Source organism: Dermacentor albipictus, chromosome 6 (assembly GCF_038994185.2).
Source record: "Dermacentor albipictus isolate Rhodes 1998 colony chromosome 6, USDA_Dalb.pri_finalv2, whole genome shotgun sequence".
Classification (NCBI taxonomy): Eukaryota; Metazoa; Arthropoda; class Arachnida; order Ixodida; family Ixodidae; genus Dermacentor; species Dermacentor albipictus.
The window spans coordinates 64,005,739-64,026,405 of NC_091826.1; the positions used below are offsets into that span (position 1 = coordinate 64,005,739).

General features: G+C 46.0%; 1 protein-coding gene and 1 long non-coding RNA gene across 7 annotated transcripts in view; one reads left to right on the forward strand and one right to left on the reverse strand.

The window, feature by feature from the left end:
- Positions 1-3,966: 3,966 nt before the first annotated feature.
- The window catches only part of LOC139061118 (probable serine carboxypeptidase CPVL), a 61,820-nt gene continuing 45,119 nt past the window's right edge, over positions 3,967-20,667 (reverse strand). For 4 of the 6 annotated variants that reach the window (XM_070540692.1, XM_070540691.1, XM_070540690.1 and 1 more), the window contains 3 exons: positions 12,348-12,531; positions 8,509-8,839; positions 3,967-4,897 (listed from right to left, as the gene is read on the reverse strand). In XM_070540692.1, the coding sequence (XP_070396793.1) occupies positions 4,083-4,897; positions 8,509-8,839; positions 12,348-12,531 (1,330 nt within the window). In that variant the 3' untranslated portion in view covers positions 3,967-4,082. The remainder of the gene's footprint in view (positions 4,898-8,508; positions 8,840-12,347; positions 12,532-20,667) is intronic. The other 2 variants (XM_070540695.1, XM_070540694.1) reach the window with 1 other exon arrangement.
- LOC135912337 (uncharacterized) overlaps positions 17,650-20,667 on the forward strand; it is a 54,153-nt gene continuing 51,135 nt past the window's right edge. The window contains exons 1-2 of the long non-coding RNA XR_010567618.2: positions 17,650-18,133; positions 18,989-19,080. This is a non-coding gene — a long non-coding RNA (uncharacterized lncRNA). The remainder of the gene's footprint in view (positions 18,134-18,988; positions 19,081-20,667) is intronic.

The window sequence follows — 20,667 nt, forward strand, 5'->3', positions numbered from 1 at the left end:
GCTTAGGATGCTGACAGTGGCATTTTGTTGCGATAAGCGGAACTTTCTTACCATCGTTCGTCCATTTTCTCGCTAATGGTGCTGCTACTACTGCTGCTGCTGCAGCAGTAATAGCAGTACCTATAGTACCTATAGGGTTACACATCGCACAGTACTCCCAGCACTATCACTCCCTCCTCGTGACGTCATTGTTCACACACCGTCGTCGACATATAGTCATCGTCATCACGCCGCCATCATCGTACCGTTGTCATCCGTGCTCGATCCTGGCTACAGTATTGCACCAATGGCCTTTATCGGACAAAGGCTGAACATACGTCAGACATACTGCGGTACGTGCAGGGGACCCACACAAGTGAGGACGGGAACTCCAACACAAGCAGACTATAACTGTGATGCCTTCGTCATCATTTTATTGTCGTAGTTTCATCACCTTCATGCCATTCTGATCATTCCTTCGTTTTCATCGTCGTCGTTATTTTGTCGTCTTCACTATGTCGCCGTCACTGCGTTGCCACCTCGCCACCTTCATGCCGTCATCGTTGCCATGTCATCGCCCTACTGTAGTCGTGATGCCATTATCGACATTGCGTCGTCGTTAGAGAGTCGCCATCATGCCGTTGTGGCTATTCCATCTACGGCGTCCTGTCGTAGGGGCTCCACTGCCGTCATACTATTTTCGTCCTGTCTTTGTCCTCACTCCGTCGTCGTCCTTCCACCTTCGTCATATCATTGTCGTCATGCCTTGGTCGTCCCACCATCCTAATCAGTTTAGCATCGTCATGCCACTGCAATGGCGCCATTTTCATACTTTCATTTCACCACCTTGCTACCACCGTTCCGCAGTCGTCGTCATAAAGGTATGGTCTACACTAAACATGATTCCGGCACTTACTTCAGGCTATTGCCAATCCGTCGTCACTCGGGTGTCTTTACCCTTTGGTCGTCGTGCTGTGATCGTCCTTCCGTCGTGCAGTCGTAGCTACGTTGTTGTAGTTATTCAGTGCCGTCTCATTCTCCTCGTGCCTTTGACATTAGCCCATCGTTGTCGTAGAGCCATCACCATGCCGTCGTGGTGGTAACACGGCAGGCATGTGCGGCCTGTACATGATCGAGTGCCACAAGTTTGTGTTAAGCGAAGCGGTTCCTATAGAAAATAAGCTCAACTTGGTCACACGGTCTCTGTTTGTAAATGTCCACTAAGAAGCAAGGGCGTTCTTTACAAATACCAATGAAAAGTCAATTTAACAGATTCGCTCGGTACTCGAGATTCGAATATAATTGGCACAAAACGGTCTATCGGGCTAGCAAGTAGACCGAAACGCAAAAGTATGGAATACCTTGGGCTAGTTTGTTAAGTAACACACTGATAACAGCAGTTAAGATAGGCTTGTACGTTTCTTTACGCTGTTTTCAATTTTAGAGCGTAAAGATGGATATAGCCCTGTTGATTCCGCGAAAATGACAACTGTGTTATTCCTTGTGGATGGTCACGAGAACGAGTACGACGCGTAATGTGCACCAAACGGATAGAGGAATCCTTGGCCAATGCAACAGAGGAGGCGGTGGGCAGGCGCTGCTGCTTCACACGGGGCTACACTATCTACATGAGTAATAGCGGCTCAAAATAAGATGAAAACACGATTTTATCGTCGTCTGTTGAGTTAATTATTGGAAAATTGCAGTCAATATTTGTCCTCCATTTGCTTACTTCTGATTTTTTGCTTAGCGTTATCAATCGCTTTCTTTCAGGCTTGGAAAAATCTTTTACGTAGGTCGTATAGAGCGAGAGGAAGATGGGCCGGGAATTTTTCAGGATGGTTTACAATATTCTCATTGACACTTTTGCTTTGACTATATTACTTTGTGAAGTTGAATACTTAATAATAACTAATAATCTATGCCAGAATTTCCAGAACTATTTTTGCATCGTAATATTTACTTCAACTTCCTTCGTTTTAAGTACATAAACAAATAATATCTTGTTCTTCTCCGTTCATTTTCATTCATTTTATGTATTCCACATGTCTCATCAATTTGTTTTTTTTTTCTTCTTCGCAATGTGTATCATATTCATAGGCACGGTCCTACAAGCCAACTGAGTCTTAAACCGGCCTGTTTATGTTGTTTTGGCTTTTTGATGGCCATTATTATTATTATTATTATTATTATTAATATTATTATTATTATTATTATTATTATTATTCGATCTTCGTACCTCCTTGTCTCTGGCTGCAAACATTCTGCTCTGTAAAGAATTCGAAATCTGTATGATACCTATTTCGCGGATTCGGATATTTACAGCGAAGCTCTATATGGCTAGCGGATTCGTCCGTCCGTTTGTCCGTCTGTCTGTCGTTCGCCTGTACGCCGAAAACTCCCCTGGCGCAACCCCATGCGCATGCGCAAAAAAAGAGATATAGAGGCGCAGGATTTGCCAACAAAACTTAGGCAGTACAAGGCCTGTTTACTCCGATCCATGACGTCAGGCTACCTGGCCCGAAATTTCCATTGACACGGTTGGCGGGATGAAAGGAGTGACGTCAAAATCATTGTTGCCTATTTGGGAGCATCCTCATTAGATTCTATGGAAGTCGGGCCAGCTGACATGACGCCAAGGATCTTAGTGAACAGCCTTGTGCTATCTAGGTGGTGTTGCATTAGCAGCGCCAGTAGTGACGTCGCTGCTCTCCATCGCAGCCGAACGCGCGCGCAGCAGCTTCTCTCCGGGTCCGAATTTCGTAGGCCCTGCGTCATACGTACTCTTTAGGAGCAGGCAGCTTTCGATCAGCAACGCGCGAGCAGAACCGGAAATGGGATCGTCTGCGCCATACCAGTGCTGCAGCCCGGACAAATGAACAGTCTCGTGCAGCCTAGCCTAAGCAGCAACTGCGTACCGACGATCCGGCAGCCTGCCAAGCCGTTTTTTGGTGAACCATCGGGATTAACCCAGTGATAAACACTGGGACCGCACGTTTCAACTTCGCTGGTTAACCATCTATACGGAGTGCTTGAGCGAAATGTTTTTATGAGTCCCTTTTGTCGTTATGTTCACTGCTTGGTAATCTCATCTGCTGGTTTTCCTCGGTATACGTACGCGCGCGCATTGGTCAGGTGATTTAGAAAATTGTAAGCTTGCCTGACGAAATGACTCAAGTTACAGCTGCTATATTTTTCTTTTCTTCTTTTTCTCGTACATATATAGTTCTTGATGCGTAGCATTTGCTTATATTGGGCATGAATCGTATTTCCTTTCTTTATTCACTTTCCCTTACGTTTGTGCATTTAACTGTGCAGTGTTTTTTTTATTTTACTTGCTTACTAATCTTCGCTATATTTTCGGTTCACCTCACCTCTGTCGACTCATAAGAGTTTCCTTTAGCAACTTTCCACGTTCTTTGTTCTTTACGAATATTATGCTAAATGAGTTTTCTATACATCCACTTTTCTCTGCCTTTGTGTATTTTTAAAGCTGTACCTTATATTTTGTATGCGCCTGTGCGCCAGTATTAAAACCTCGCGTTGCTGTTTTTTTTGGAGGGGGGGGGGCACACAATGTAAAGGCTTAACTGATTAATTTATATTTATTGACTCTCACGCATTGCTAGTGTTTGTTTTCTTTCTCCGCCTTTCTGTCGTGAATTCACCTTGGCTTCTGTTGACTGTATGCTGTTCCTTTTCATAATTGTCATTTTCTATTTCATGTTTCTTTTTCCTTTACATGTATTTGTATTTTTTTACAGTGCGCCAACACCCAGACCTTACGATTGTCTATGGACACGTTAAATAAACATGATTGATTGATTGATTGATTGATTGATTGATTGATTGATTGATTGATTGATTCGTCGTGATAGTTTAAAGCAAGCGTTGTGTCATGTTTCTGTCACCGAAAGAACGAACGAACAAATGCAAACCAGTGGCAATGAGAATGCACTACAAATGATAATTGACTGACTTACAAGTGTGGCTATACTTTATTGATATTTATTTTGCTGATATTTTACTGAAACGTCTGAAACATCTTATGTTTGAACTGTGTCGGGAGCTGAAGGAACTCCTGCTTTAGCTGCGTTTGGTGCTCAAATAGCTCCAAGTTGGTTTGCTACGAATTCTGTAGTCAAGTAGTAAGCTTCATCTGGTTTTTCTGCGGCACCGTAGTGGCTCATTCCAAGCAGAACAACGTCCGTAAAGTTCGCTGCTTGCTTCATGTAGCCAGCGAAACCCATGTACGGGCTCCGACCGGCTGGGCTCCAAGGTTTTCGTGGGGCTTGGCGATATTGGTCAGTGTGTGCCCATTGCAGGGTAGAAAAATAGGCTCGCTGGTTGACCGAAGGGAAAAGTGCATCCAGTTGACCAGTGTAGAACAAAACCCTTGTTTCGTTCAACACACGCTGCGTGAGATTACTGATATCTCTCAAAACGTCGGGCGCAAGCTTAGTAAGAAGGGTTAGCTCAGAGAAGCGAAAAATAGCATTGTCTCCGACGTGAATTTGCCTCCTTAACTCCAAAGATGAGTTTAAGAAGAAAAAGCACGCAAGCATATAGTATGGTCTCTCAGTGTACAGAGGGCTCGCATGGTCATTGTATAAGGTAAGATTTTGAAAACAGCTGGGTCGTTGCTGCGTAGGGTCAGCGAAAATCGTACTGAATAATATAGCCGGAACTTGAGTAGCGTTTTCTGTCATTGACAAGTTCTTCATGTACTGGAACCTCATGTCAAACTGCATGCGTCCATTGTCGTCCAGCATTGAGGTTTGGTAGCGAAATTCCGACGAATTGACCGTGTCCAGTATGGGGCCAAGAAATCCATTTCCCCCAATTATTCCTTTAAGTTGAAGGGGTAGGTTTTTCGTATCTGTTAGCAGCTGGTGGGCGATGGCAACAGAGTACCTTGCTGTAAAAGAGTAAATCAACATTGAGGTGAATTTGGGGATGGAGGCGAAGCTTTGCGAATTTCATGGCCTGTCCGCCACGCTCACCTATTATGATATGTATACAACTGTAAATGAATCCTTACTAACTCACACCGCTCTTACAAATCATCAGAAAAAGAACCAACCACTTGGGTTCGGGATGATAAAATAGTGCAATAATTCCTTTAATTCTACGGCGATTATATCTATGTGGAATCACAGTTATGCCCGAAGCCTGAATGAAGGAAAGGTCATTCTACGTGAAAGGCGAAGTGCCTTTCGTTAGGGAACCGCTTAAGAAAATTGTAACAGAGTTAGTCCAAGAAAATGATTTAGGGAATTTCACGAGAAGGAGCTACCCTTGGAGTGTTGTAATAGTCAAGAGCTTCTATCCCGTCCAGACTGGAAAATAGTCACATCGTATTTTCAAACTTTGCGGGCTCCTTTCTTCACCCCAGGAACAGTGTACACGCAATACACTTTGGTGGCAACTTATTCTTACAGTCCTCCTGATTCTCTTCTTTGTGGCACCTGCAACACCATATCTACGCTAAGGGAAATACTATTGCGAACTGTTAAAACAACAGGTTGATAGGCTAATGACCGCAGTTTTCATGAATAATTGATTCACGAAGTGGGAGGAACTGAGTTCTAATTTAAGGGTCGCCAGAAACCCACTGTAACCTAATAGGTAGAGATTAACCACCATCTGGCGCGCAGTTATTTATATGGTTTATCTCGAAAGGGGGCCATATAGAGATTTTCGAGGGTCTATAGGCGCCCCTTGTCGCCGCCCCCCGAACTCTCCCACAGCTTTGGTGAAATGGTCGACCATTCGCCACTGCTGCGAGAGACAGACGAATCCTGCCGCCGGGTACCTAGCGGTAAATTAGATACAAGCACGGTACCGGCCTGGTGTTCGGAAACTACAGAAGCTCCAATAGTTTGTAAGGACACCCACTCATTGGAAAATTGGCGACATGAAACAACCACGCTCCATTTTAGAACCGCAGCGATTGCCTAGTTGTATAGCATCCGCCTCGAATGCGGGAGATACGGGGTTGTATAATCATGGGGCCGCTATGCACGGACTCTGGTCGCTCTTTGTACAGCCAAAGATGGCCTTGTTGAAGAGCATCCGCAGTGTCTGTGGGAGACAGGCTAATGCAGCCGCCAAGTACGTACCGTTAAAACAAGCACAAGTGGCATCCTGGTAGATACTCGGCCCTCATTGGACTTCGACGCTTGGAAACGGGTTTCCGCCCCCGACCAGGGGGCATTGCGAAACCACATGGGATGTATATGTCCGCCGTGAGAGTGACCCAAACCTCCTTTATTTCAGGCTTTGGTTGCGCCCGCAAGTGTCGATGGGATTTGCATGGCACTGGCTCCTTTCCCAGGACGATTGACCCTTAAAGAAATCCGAGTATCGGGCTGGGGGACGCTTGTGCCCATTCGGATAACCGGCGGGTAAACGGCGGCCGCGTGGTGTTGCGCCCGCGACCTCTCGCATTGGAGGCGGACAATCAACGACTTGGCCATGGTTACAGTGGTGATGTGCTTGTATTCGTCGTTTCCTTTCGTTATCCCAGTTTCTGCTGCAATTCACATTAACATGAAACACCAACTAGCCCTCTCTCAAGCCCATTACACGTCGCGTGTTTCCCTATCGGGGTGATTTATTATACTCCTTGTCTTCATCTACTCTCTATGCAGATAATCAGCCTCACCTCGGTTAGTTTTCAGTAATATTTAAAAAGAAAAAATATAGGCCGACTTACCCAATGGATTTAGTGAGGAGGAAGAATGCTCAGGAGAAAAGGTATCTGTTAATTCCTTTGAATGGTGGCACGTTCTTTTCAGTTATTTTTTTTGTGTGTGTGCGATTCGTGGATGCTTGACGAACCTTGAATAGATGCCACGCGGTCAAACTTGTATTATAAGGGCCATGACTGCCCTAATATAAACTTCTCTGAGCCTAAATAATGTCTGTGTAACTAATGAAATCCATACTTGTCTTTCTCGCTGTTGTTTTACGATATAAGTGCTTGGTTGCCTGCTGTTTTACCGCATAATTATTCGCACGGTGTCGCTGTCGCTTTACAGTAATGCGAGTGTACTTGTCTCGCACAGGTACACATAAGCAGTTCAGAAATATAAGCGTGCCTATATTCGGACGTGCTGCTGAAACTTTTCCTAAGCCTGTGCCACAGTGGCCACTAAAGGCACAGTAATGATCAGAGAAAGCACTGAACTACGCTAGTGTGGCATCATACGGGTATATGTTTAGAACAGCGGTGCAGGTATAGTTTTGGCCTTCGCCTGCGATACCGAACCGTTGTAATTCTTACGTACTTTTCTTCCTCATTTACTAGTATTTTGTGTTCTCCTAGCAACAATGCTAGACAGGTGTCAAGGATTCCATATGCTAAACGAATTTATTAAAACGTTTACGTTTAACACATAACTAAATGGCGGTAGCCTCAAATATGTACGTCATTATCTCCAGCTTCTATCTGCATGTATTTGTAGCGGCAATTGCAGTGCCTCATCAGTTAGAAAACTAATCAACATATCTTCTTGTGATTATCTAGGAAGCTTTGAAACCAGAATCCATGCTAAATATGCCATTGCTCAACAGCAAGTTCATTTATATGATGTTATCATGTTCATAATGTCACTACGCTAAGCAACAACATAATTCACAACATTAACTGCGATGTAACACATATTCATATAGTAAGTACCAGTTGCACGCTCAACTTTGAAAAGTATATTGTTCCATAACGATAATCGTCTTCTGTCTTGCCAGAGTTTCCTTGCTTTATTGCTGCGATACCGGCACTTCGAAGTCACGAATGGCATGTGGGTTATCAGCGTGACATAGCATTCGCGATAGGAAAGTAGCGAGCGCGGAGTTTTCAAGAAAGCAAACGCAAGCAAGGCCAATGGTGGTCCTTGTTGTGGGACAAGGTATACGCCAAAGGGTGTAAACTTCTATAAGAGCGTGGCTGGACCGCGAAAGAGGCGCTAATTAGCGAGATATTTTATGCATTACAGATATGAAACTACAGAACAAAATATATATTCTTTAAGGAGATTTATTACACTCTAACATGCGTATTCGAGCCCTATTATAAGTCGCACCTGTGTGTGGTGGTCATGACTATCAAGTCGAGGTAAGTGAATATTTATCTGCGTGCTCCATCGTTTATGTATTACTTAATATTAGTAATACATCAGTAGGTGACCCCTGGCTATAGTGTGTTGCTTACATAACGCTAATCTGAGCGTAGAACTGATGTATTTTATGGCGTCACCATTGCATTACGTCAGAACAGTGAGCTATCAAACATCTGACCAAGTGTTTGTCAGTAGAACACTGTACGCTCCTGAGGCTGTGAGCGGAAGAAACGGTTGCGAAGCTTGGCTACCAAAGAACATTCCGCAATGCCGACGTATAAAAAGAGCCATAGCAAATGGAAGCAATCAATGTTTGTTCGAGATACCACTTAGCAGTTTGTTCTACCTGCATGCATTTTCTTCTCTGTACTGGTATGCGCTGCGAAAAAAAAAAGAAAGCCGTACAAACCTGCGTAAGATTCTCCAGCGAGGTAGAAATCCCGATTTTTCAATTCGCTGAAGAGCTCGAGAAATTGCCTAAGAAATTCCATCACGTCCCGTGTGATGTCTTCCAAGCTGGTCGAGTAGCCGTCCAGGCTATCCGCGAAGCTGAAACCGGCCCCAACTGGTACATCCAGGTAAATGACGCTCATGTTTTTTTGCAGCGTATTGGTCCTTACTGAGATGTTCGGATTTGCGTCGAACGCAATAGGCCCATTTTGCAGGAATTGACCAAACAGCGACGACTGGCCTGGGCCGCCTTGTGTCCACAGCAGGATAGGTGCGTCGCTCGTGTTCCCCTAGAGAAGCACGAGATGGTCGTTAGGTACAATCTGACTTTTTGGATTTGGGGAGGCGTGGACTGTTCCCTTTTCTTGATGAGGAGATAAGAAATTACATGGGACCAACTAAAAATATTCATTACACAATAAGCTTAGCGCTCCCTTATTTTTAACAGGGAAACCAGAAAATTCAAATTTCTGAAATGAGTTGAATAAGATTATTTGCGAAAAAGAAATTTCAGAAGTTCATTCGGATATTTCGTCAGTACTAAAGAAAACCTGATCGATTGCCTGGGTGTCTGAAAGAGAACTGCCTTCATTTATGGGGCATAATTAAAGCAACACTAATTAAAAAATAAAATAGTATGACAGCAGATGCACGCGGACTGTCTTTGTCGAAGTAGCTTAGCGTGACATCACAGCAGCGAACATTGGTTAAAAGCCAGATAGCATAGTGAAGGTTAACGAATTAATCAAATGCTTTGTCAAGATAGAGATAAATTCATGTGCAGTGTGTCCTTGATAACGTTAGCCAAGCTGTCAAAAACACTAATACAATATATGACTATGAGACCTATGGTGTTAAGTCATCAGTCCTCCTCCATCACCAGAAATATTACTGTGCGCTAATTATCGGTCTAATTACGAGAAGTAAATAGCTTCATAATTTTTCTTGAAAGAGGGCATGAACTGTGACGGAAATAGTGTTATCTCGTCATAAAAACCCATTAAGTGGCTTTGATCACGCTATGTACTGCGTAATTATTTGTGATGCGAAAGCATCAAATGGCCCATTGAGATAAAAAGCCAGCGGCGTCTGGCGCAGCGAAACGGCACCTAACTTCCCATTGGCTGCGGCGCTACGTGACGAGCGTGACGCTGGCTCGTGCTTGCTAGCCCCGGCCTCGAGAGAGAGGCCGGGGCTAACAAGCACGAGCAGACTAGCGGACTAGCACGAGAAAATATAAAGTGGTGGCACTGGAGGCTGGCTTTCTGGTGTTGGTATGTGAGTTCATGCTCCTTCCCTGTTTTTCTCTATTGTTACTCTGAATTCTGCATCTCCGTACGCACTGCATTTGCTGCTTCGGATCATTGTTTTTTCTTTTAGTCTTCTGAGTTATACTCTGTGCAGTATATTAGAAAACCACACAACGCACTCTTGCTGAAGGCGTTAGAAGAAATCTGGTACTGCCGTTAGTTCAAGCTTTCCACTTCAATTTGCCTTTTAAACCAATAATATTCGAGATTTTGGCTCTATACAACCCATTGTGGTTGTATAGCAGCCATGGCATTTGCTGCTGCCCTTGAGGTCGTATTTCTGCGGAGGAGGAGGAGGAGGAGGAGGAGAAACTTTATTATTGCAGAAAACGTTGCGCGGTTTATTCCTGGGTGGTTCCCTCTGACAGGGCTCCACTGGCGATCGCGGCTCGCCGGGCCTGGTCGAGGGTCGCCAGTTGGCTTCCCAGGTCCAGTTCGGAGAGTCTCGCCTCCCAAGACCACGTAGTGAGTGTGTGTGTTGTGACTCGTGGCGAAATTGCGTCGCCTGGACGGTCGGTGCATTCGTGTGTTATGTGCGCGAGTGTCGCTGTGTGGTTGCTACACCAGGGACATGTTCGGGACGTATAACTGTCTGCGGATAACTGTATACGTATAACTGTATAACCTCTGCGGAGGTGCAATGAAAAATAAATGCCTCGGGCACCGTGCATCGGCTGCACATTAAAGAAATCCAGGTGGTCAAAATATATCCGGAGTCACCCACTACGGCGTGCCTCACATATAGGATAGGGCAGAGTTGGGCTTGTTGGTTGAACTCGGTACCCGAACTTCGACGCCTGAGCTTTTTGAAGAAAATAACATTCGGTTTTGAGACTGGCACCTTCAGTTTTTGACACAAAATGTGTGCTTGTTGCTTGAGACAAGGGCGAACAGGCATTTACTTCCATTTGGGTCTGTGCACTCTAAATTCGTGAGAAGAAGTATTGGTGCCTCTTGCCTTTCAAACGTCTTGAAGAAATCCTGTGTGCGTAAGGCGGAAGAAAGCTTTCGGTCGCAGGTATCCCGCCTCAGCGCAGCTGGATGCGCCTTGTTTGCAGGTTAGTGTCGCGAAAGGCGTACTCAAGAAAGTTAAAAGAGCTGGTAGCGAAAGGACACAGATCACAGAAGGGCAAAGTCGAGACAACGTAACAAAGGCAGTTATTCCGTATTTTCATGGAATCTCACACAACCTTACGAAAGTTTGCCGGAGTGCAAATGTTGATGTTGCTTCTTTCGCGCTTAGAAAACTCGCGTCTCGGAGTAAGCAAACTAGCGTTGTCTTCCAAAGAGCATTAATCACAGACAGCGCTTCACACAGTGTGCCCAGTGTATCGTATATTAGACACCTACCTCATGTGGTAAACTCTTCACCGGGCAAACCGCCCGACGCAATAACGATTCGCTCAAGGAACGCCACAACCATGTTTACACTATTCAAGGTCATCTAGGCATGGCACTGTCGCGACTGTGGGTTCAAACCTGTTTTCGGCAAATGCAAGATTGTATTTATTTATTTATTTATTTATTTACAGTACCCTCAGGGCCCAAAAGGGCGTTACAGAGGGGGGTGGGTACAATAATAATAAAAAATACATGCTCAAACAATTATTAGTATTAAGGTGATAAATTCAAAAGATAATCAGTTATTGCAGTCTTGAAAGATGATGCCTCCTCGATGCAGGCGATGGAGGGGGGAAGGCGGTTCCACTCGGCACTGGTTTTCGGCAGAAATGAGTCAGAGAAAACATTTGTGCGACAGAAAGGAATGAACACTTTAAACCGATGATCAAGACGCGACGACATGTACGAAGGCTCTGAAAGTAAGTCTTGTTTAAGCGAGCTGTTTTGGTAAAAGATTTTTTGAAAAAGGCAGAGACGGGAAATTTAGGAGAAAATCAAGCCTTAACAGAAAAATTGTCGAGGCTGTCGCAATTTCCTTTGCGGGAAATAACGGTATCAGTTGTCCCTCGATAGCCTCGTGTGAAAATGAGCTGACCTACCTTGATTCAATTTCCAGGGTGCGATAGCGGTACGAGCAGGTTCTGTGCGCATGTGTGATCTTCTTGTTGGTTGGTTTTTTTTTTTTGCCAAGTGTTGGCTTTAAAGCTAGCTGCGCAACAGCAAAATAATTATTTTTGTTGAAAGTGAGCGCTGTGCCTGTGTACTTTGCGTGCCTCCTTTGTCTCCGTCGGTTGCCGCGCTCTAACATTCCATTATAAACAATAGGGGTTTTTCACATGTAAGACCACACAATTTTTTGTCAATAATGCTAACAATATTACCTAAATATAGGCGGAGCTTGTTTTGTATTGTTCTTGTCACTTGACTGAGTACTCGCCCCTACCCACAACCGTTTTCTCTCAAATGAGCAGTGTAATTGGGGAAAAAACATGAAACGGTGATGTGACAGCGCAAACCAGACACGTAATCCTAATATGGTGAGAGGTGGCAATGAAAGACGTGACTCGTAAAAATTGAAGGTATTTACCTCTGCGACCAAGAAAAGGAAGAAGAGGCTGCTGTTGTACGTGCTATTTACTGTGATCAGTCCAGAGTAAGCTGATACGTTCGCCATCATTTCGAAAAGTGGCACTTTGCTCAAATTTTTTGCAGTTTCATAATCACAGGCATCGATATAAGGCGTCAGAAATAGAGGTTGCGATTCTTGTGACCTAAAATAGGACAAATGTCTTCTTGTGAGCAGATTATTCATACCGAGTCATTATAACTGGTTGCGCGATGCAAAATGAGACGACGCACAAAAAAGTATGGAGCTTTCACCGCAAAGCCTCTTGACACATTACCAGCCAGGCACACAAATGCTTCCCTCTCGTCGTGTATTTATCTTAATGAAAATATCAGCGTTGCTTTCGAATTGTTTTTCCCGTAACTCGGCGTAATGTTTCCATCCCTGTGTCCTTCTTTGTCCTGGCATTGTTTTGTTTCTCTACCTATTTTTCTTTTCTGCGTATGCTGTCACAATTCTGCTGATACGGCCCTCTTAAAGGTGCCGCTCGATAATTTTTGGGCGGTGTTCTTGATGCCTACGTGATCACTTAGCTACCATTGAATATAGCCGAACTGAACCTTTGAATGGTGGCATAGCCACTCGTCTGGCAACGTTTCTCTGTATTTCACAAATTGGCTTCGACTACTCCACTAGAGATAATCTAGCTCCGCTTGTGCGCCTTCTCATCTCATTGCCACGGCTTACAATATTGTATGTGCCATTCTCTCAAGGTAAACGTTACACTTAAAGCTAAGGCGCCCAGTTTCTTGTCGTTGTGCACGTACTTTAGCGTGATGAGATGTCCTGTATTGCCCCTTTACACGGCACCACTAGGATGCGCCAGCCACAATAGAAGTTGCGCCTCATAGATATACTTCCTAATCAGGGCCCGTGCTTACAAAACTCCTTCGTAAGCATGTGGCAGACGACCATCACTACCGCCGGTGGCGAGTTCGAGAACGATGACTGAACAACAAGGAAACGCTCTAATGTAAGGAAAGCTTTGTAGCAGCAGGTTCTAAAGTACTGGAGCATTCTATTCTTTGTTTAGAAACTGATGGAAAGCAAAGAGTAGTGCAGTATTCGCTTTCTGTAATATAATTTCTTGCAGCATTCTACGTTTTTTTTTTACCCATATGCATTTCTGTTATGCAATGTTCACTAATGTTCACTTTTTTTTTCTCGTTTATCCATTATTGTATGTTTATGTTCTCTTTATTGTGCACAATGCCATTTCTGTAGGGGTACAGACCCTTGTCAAGCCGAATTCATTTGACTTTTTGTCTGTACTACTGTCATCTGTACAGGTATAGATGCAAATAAACTTGAACTGAAATAAATAGCTTGAGCCAGCCAAACGGCTGGCTGACCACAGTGGTGCTCACGCCAGCCACTTGGGCTGCGAAGGGAACGAGGTGACATGAAAAATAAAAAAAAGCTGGTCGGTTGTCCACACGCTTGCAAACTAGTAATTTTAGTGGCGCATTTATTGCGTAAGCAAGTATGTGGACACTCCCGGCGAATTTGCAGCCGTCGTGGTGTCCAACACCGTCGGCGTCTCCGTGATGTTACTGCATAAAGTCGAAGGGGGATTACATATGGTTTAGGTGCAAGCTAAAGCATGCGAGGGAGAGCCTAGGATGGTGGCTTGATGTGTTCGCAAGGGAGGAAGTTGGGGAGGAGCGCGGCGTTATTGCACACGCGCAAGGGGAGGAGCAGGGAGCTGTGAGCTCGCTAGGATGTAGGTAGGGAAGGAGGGGGCAGGTTTGTGCGCATTTCCTCAGCTACTCCAGCAGCGGTTGCGGAGGGCAGCTGCCAGCGTCCTATTTTGGAGGCAATAGGCAGTTATAGCTCAACGGGCGAGCGTAGACACCACTGCGCATGTTGTACCACGCATGAGCAATGACGTCCACGCTGGTCCGCTGGGCTCACTGGTCCGCTGGCTGAGCTATAACTCTTTAACCTGGGGTGGGCTTGACGGCTAGCGGGCCTGTGAGAACTCATGGCTCGACTTACGCTGCATTCTCACGCGCCTAGTTGGCGCTGAAATGAAAGGCAGTACGATTGATAATTCGCTCGCCGCTGCTACCGCTTTTTATCACGCCATCTCTCTGACAGTGAGTGTCCTCGATAATTGAGTGGGATGTGTTCGTGTCTGCCTGTGCGCGTGACAACGTGCTTGTCAATTTAGCTGGCAAGCGAATGTTTACTCGTGTTTATGCAGATGACAGACGTTACTTCATGCATAGCTTTCTCATAATTTGCTGTCGCAATCGATGCTCCGCATTTCGAGCCAAACAGATTTTTGTTTGTGGACGTAACGTGTGATTGTATGTCATCACTTTCATATTACAAGTTTGCTATTAGCAAATGATGGCAGATATCCCGGAGAATTTAAATGCACTTAAGAATAGAAAAGGGCCAACCATAACTAGATGCTATTCTACCACACCTCGAGGTTCCACATTTGAAGCTATCCCAAGTACTCAGCCCAACGTTGCAAGCGCAAGCTCGTGTGAAGCATAAGTTACCGAAATGCAGTGTACGGGTCCGTCACTTTAGGTTGTGCAGCAATCCAGAGAAGCTTACTACGTGTAAATGACTCTATGAAGGCTATCAGGGGGTACTGAAAACTAGAGGAAGCAAAAATCTGTCACTGATCATTTCTTTGGCTAGACAAACGCGAAAACCGAACCATGATCTTTGAAGCTTTAATAACAGTTATTTACATCAGCTACAACCTTTCATGCATTACGTACTGAGAACATTATTCTAGCATCTAATACCGCGTTAATGAGGCCTACAATGATAAAAGCTACAATAAAATTCTACAATGGCATGCTTCTTTTGAAGCCTCAAGGTGGAAATACGGAGCAGCTACTGAAAGCTCTGCTTGACTATGGCATGCTCTCAGCTCTCGGGTACTTCGCGAGACCAATAGTTATTTTTACCCTATGTACCGCTCCAAAGGTCGATGGAGAAACAAAGGAATGCGTCTTACCGGGCTGCTGAAGCCACCTTATGATAAAGTGCACAGCGTACGACATTATGGAGCGCATCCTCCAGGCTTTTTATCCGTAAAGCTTTCATACTATGTCACACTTCTAGCAACACATGGCCAGCTTACTTCTCAGAGAAACTGAACACTTGATAAAGAATGACACCTCTGTACTACCACCTGCAGGCGCTGTTCGATGGTGTTTTGTAGCACATTCCGAGCAGCGCGTATCACTGTTAGGAAATAGTGTTCTGAACGCTAAGGTAAAACAGTGGCTGGGGTTATTCGGTGATCACCAGCAAACGGTGACAAAACAAGAAGCATCGAACCAGACTTTTCGGACTTCTAAGAATGAACAGATAGAGGGGGCTTAACAAAATGGGGGTGGCAGACACGTAACTTTACCACACATTGAAATCACGTAAGTTTCCCGTCGTTGGTGTAATTGAGCTAGGAAAATAAATGCAGCCTTATAGGAAAGATAATTAGTCCGGTATAGGCAGTAAAATTTACTCAGAAAGATATTTGCTAAAAGAATTACAGGAATAAAAGCACTCACCCGTAAAAGATAAACGAGTCCACGTGTCAATACATAAATAGCGCCGAACGCCAAGTGTTACACTATGTACGAGGTCTGTTTGAGAAGTATCCGACCTTATTTTTTTGCGAACACCTGTTGGATGTGAAGCAAGCGCGCTTGCATCAGGTGACCTTGAACCTTCGCGTGCATGCGCGAATCTTTTCCCGCCTGCCGATAGCATCAGTCACTGGGAAACAGCATTTGAGTGAGGTAGTGCGCAGTGATCACGCCGGTTTTTTATTGCGAGGAAAAGGGCGGAGCGGCTGGAGCAGCGCTACTGCATCAAATTTTGCCAGAAACTGGGCGACCCCCAAGTGAAAACCATTCGGAAGATTCAGACCGCTTTCGGTGGCGATGCTATGAGCAGCACGCACAAAAAGGAGTGGTAAAACCGGTTTAAAGACGGCCGCACATCGGTGGAGAGCGAGCCATGCTCCGGTCGGCCATCAACATGCCGGAATGACCAGGTGATTGCTGAAGTGAACGCTGTGGTGATGCGGGACCGTCGTGTGACTATCCGAGAAATTGCGGAAGAGGTGGGCATCAGCACTTTCTCTGCACATTCCATTATGACCGAAGATTTGGCCATTAAGAGAGTTGCGGCAAAATTCGTGCCGAAGCTGCTCATGGTGGAGCAAAAGCAACTTTGTGTTGAAGTCTCACAGGCCATGCTGGATTCCACAAACAGTGACCTCGACTTCATGAACACCATAATCACTGGTGACGAGTCTTGGGTGTACGGGTACGACCCGGAAACCAAATCCTAGTCGTCACAGTGGAAGTATTCCACGTCACCAAGACCAAAGAAGGCCCGCTATGTGCGCAGCAATGTCAAAGTGATGCTGAATGCTTTCTTTGGCTCCCGCGGTGCGGTACACCAAGAGTACGCAGCACAGGGTCAAACAGTCACCAAAGAGTACTACAGGGATGTCCTCCATCGCCTACGTGTTGCTTTTCGGCGGAAGAAACCGGAGTTGTTGTCAACAGGAAATTGGCGCATTATTCGCGACAACGCTCCTGCACATTCCTCGCACTTGGTTGAGACCTCTATTTGGCGAAAAACCAGGCTCCTCCTGTAGAACAGGCTCCTTACTCTCCTGATATGGTCCCCTGCGACTTCTGGCTCTTTCCGAAAATCAAGAGGCGATTGAAAGGACCGCGATTTCAGACAAGAGAGGAGATTATGGCTGCAAAGACAGCTGAGTAAATCCCATTCCAAAAGAGGCCTTCTCGGAATGCATCCAACAATGGCGGTACCGCTGGGAGAAGTGTGTGGAGTCCCAAGGAGACTACATTGAGGGTGACTAGGTTTGCATCGCTCCAGTTGTGCCAGTTTCTTTTTTTTTTCTGGCGAAAGGTCGGATACTTTTCTAACAGACCTCGTACACTATGTAGCGCCGAGCGTTAGACGTGTGCCACGCAAGCGCATCCTATGACAAACCGCATGCGCCATGTGCTCAGGAGTCTACTCCAACACTTATCTGTTATTGACAAAAACACAATTTAACCTATCGCAATCCTATATTGGCTGTGAGCTCCACCACTGGAAAAGCTGGTGCCACCGTCGGCGTGTCGTTGCATGACGGATCGCGTGGACACAGCGCCCGCGTCAGCTGCTTCGGAAGCGCCGAAGCGAGCTGAGAACGAAAGTTTAAGGTCCCATCTGCGCTTCGGTTCTGATTAAATTATTAAATTATGGGGTTTTACGTGCCAAAACCACTTTCTGATTATGAGGCACGCCGTAGCGGAGGACTCCGGAAATTTCGACCACCTGGGGTTCTTTAACGTGCACCTAAATCTAAGTACACGGGTGTTTTCGCATTTCGCCCCCATCGAAATGCGGCCGCCGTGGCCGGGATTCGACCCCGCGACCCTTCGGTTCTGATTGAGTGGCGAGGTTTTCGCGCCTTGTGTATCTGCTTGACAGCATTTCAAAGCGCTATAATAGGTAGTGGTTGCTTTTGGATGCATGCAGCATAGCAGGCTACGGCTCGGGGCTGCAGTGCCGGACGTAAGCAACGCAGCCTGGTGTCAGCCTTGTTCACACGTAGCTGCAAGACAAGAACCTGCTTAAAGCTTGGCTCGCGAAACTTGGAACCGGTAAACAGCCACCGCCTATATCTCGGGTATGCAGCGAGCACCGACGCGAGGAAGACTTCTGATACGGCGTCAGGACTACGATGTTCGGTGAGTAGCATGCTCACTGAACGTCTCAGTGCTCGTTTTCTGCAGAAAACGCGCACTGAGACGCTCGTCCGCTCCCGGGTGTGTCATGACGCTTTACTTGGTCTATGAACATTTAGAGAGAAAGCTTTATTGACCACGAAATTGCGAGTTCGCCGTGGCGGTGCTCCGAGGAGGCACATGACGTCACACGCGTTCCTCGTCGTTGCGTTCGCCTCCGCTCGCTTCGCCAGTTGCGTCGCATGCCTGATATCATGTCGGAGGATTGAAAATGAGTGCTCGCGTGCGCCGCAAACGCAGTTGAGGCGGCACTATGGACGGCGACAATTCTGATAAGCAGGAGGAGGCCTGGAATCGACATCGGGACGAGATGAAGAGGAAGCGAATCGCCCAGGAGACACACGAACAGCGCGCAGAACGACTGGCTAAACGTGGCAACATAGCTTGACAACCAGACTAACCTGTACTTGCAGTCGAGATAACGAAGGCTAACCATGCTATACCTTAGCTTTCGCTGCGTGTATCCTGACAAAGCCGAGCTAAGCCACTGCCAATTTTTTATGCTAGATACTGGCCAGTTCACTGGAATGGAAAGGGAGCGGTAAGCAGCACATTAAATAAAGGCATGGCACATCGTCATGTTTGTGTTATGAATTAATGTATTGGTTTACGAAAAATAAGCAGCGGGAAATCGCACGTTGAGAAGACAGATAAAGATACAGTGCAGCGCAACATGATAAATAGTGATATCGAAACATATAAGAATCTCCCAGAAGGCGATTGGTGACATACCTCCGCGGTTCCAAACATTTTTTCTGAGATTGCTGCATTATGACGTTCCATAAAAATTTGTTCCAGGTAAGCAGCTCCTCCTGGCTGACATGCTGTCACATGCCACAACCAAGACAACGGCCTGCGACCTCGACAGCAACGATGTAAAGGTACATGCCGTGAGTACAGTTTCCTAACTTGTTAGTGAGAGTACATAGCGGCGACTGGCTGCGTAAACGGCGTATGACGAACAGCCAAGAAACGTGCTGCGGGGTTTAGAAGCTGGAAAATGCTTGGAGGGGCCGTGTAAGTGATTCGAAGGCGAGTTATCACACGGGAACAGAGTTCTGCTCAAAGAATACGAAGTGGTTATTCCAGCAAGCATTAAACGCGAGACAGGAAAGAATTCACCAAGGGCCTTTGGGAACAAACATGAACAATGCCAGGGCAATACTAGCTTTTTTTGGCCAGGAATGAACTCGGACATAATATTGTTCGTCCAGACATGTTCCATCTGCAGAAAGTATGCATATAGCCAACCTCGACAGCCGCTGCAGATGCGCTCCGTGCCGGATGGTGCCGCGTCGGCATTGACATTTTTTTTAATAGGGTGGGAGGTCGTACTTGGGCCTTTACGACGCCCTGTCGAAGTTTTCATCAGTTTAACTGCTGAAAGACACCATGACCAAAACAGTAGTCGACGTAACAAGTGCGATCTTTGCTATGCATGGCATTTCCATAGAAGTTTGTTCTCACAATGGCCTTCAATTTTCATGTCTTGCATTTGCGTTGCTCTCACAACTGTATGATTTGAGGCATGTTGTGTCTATTCCGGAATACCCACGTTTTAATGGGTTGGCAGAAAGGGATATTCAGATAATTAGGATAATTCAAGAAAACGACTGAAACGAAAGAAGATTTCTGGCCGGGACATCGTGCGGTCAGGACCACTCCACTCGAGTGCGGCGCATCGCCCGTGGAGCTGCTGATGGGAAGACGGCTGCGCACAATTATTCCAGACTTTCAAGGCAACCCTAGTAACTGTCACAAGGTGCTCCGACGCCTTCAGTCAGGCCACTCTAGGGTACGAATGGCGCGGCGCGCCTGAGCCCGGGAGATACGGTCCGGATGAAGAAAGGTGCATGGGCGACGAAAGCGAAGGTTCTCAAGCCTGGTGGTCACCCCAGGTCGTATACAGTCATCACAGAAAACGGCCCAGTCTTGAGGCGCAACCGGCAGCATCGGCCACTGACCCGGGAGCCCTTCCGACGCAACCTCAAGGAAGGCGACGACGATGACTTCGAGGGAAACAAGGGAAAAGAAACGGGTCGACACCTCGTTACACAGTATGCACAGCCCCGTCTATTCCCGCGAATTCCAGTGCCCCAATAAGTGTCTCGTCGACACCAGTCCCAAGGAGGTTAATCAGACAACGTCGAACGCCACAACATCTGGCCTGCGACCAAAACTTCGCGCAAGTGCTTTGAACCAAAGTACCTGAAAATGTTATTAATGTTCTTTTCCCGTTTATTGTTTTGTTTTTCGAACAGAGGAAGATTCATCGTATCTTAGGCTCGAGTGCTACACGTGTGCCACGCAAGCGCATCGTACGTCAAACCGCATGCGCCATGTGTTCAGGATTCTACTCAAACAACTTATCTGTTATTGACAAAAAGACACATCCCTTTCGAAATCCTATATATGTATACGCGTGCAATGAAACAGTAGTTTTATCCCCACTGCCCCGGCGCAGCTTGTTTGGCTTC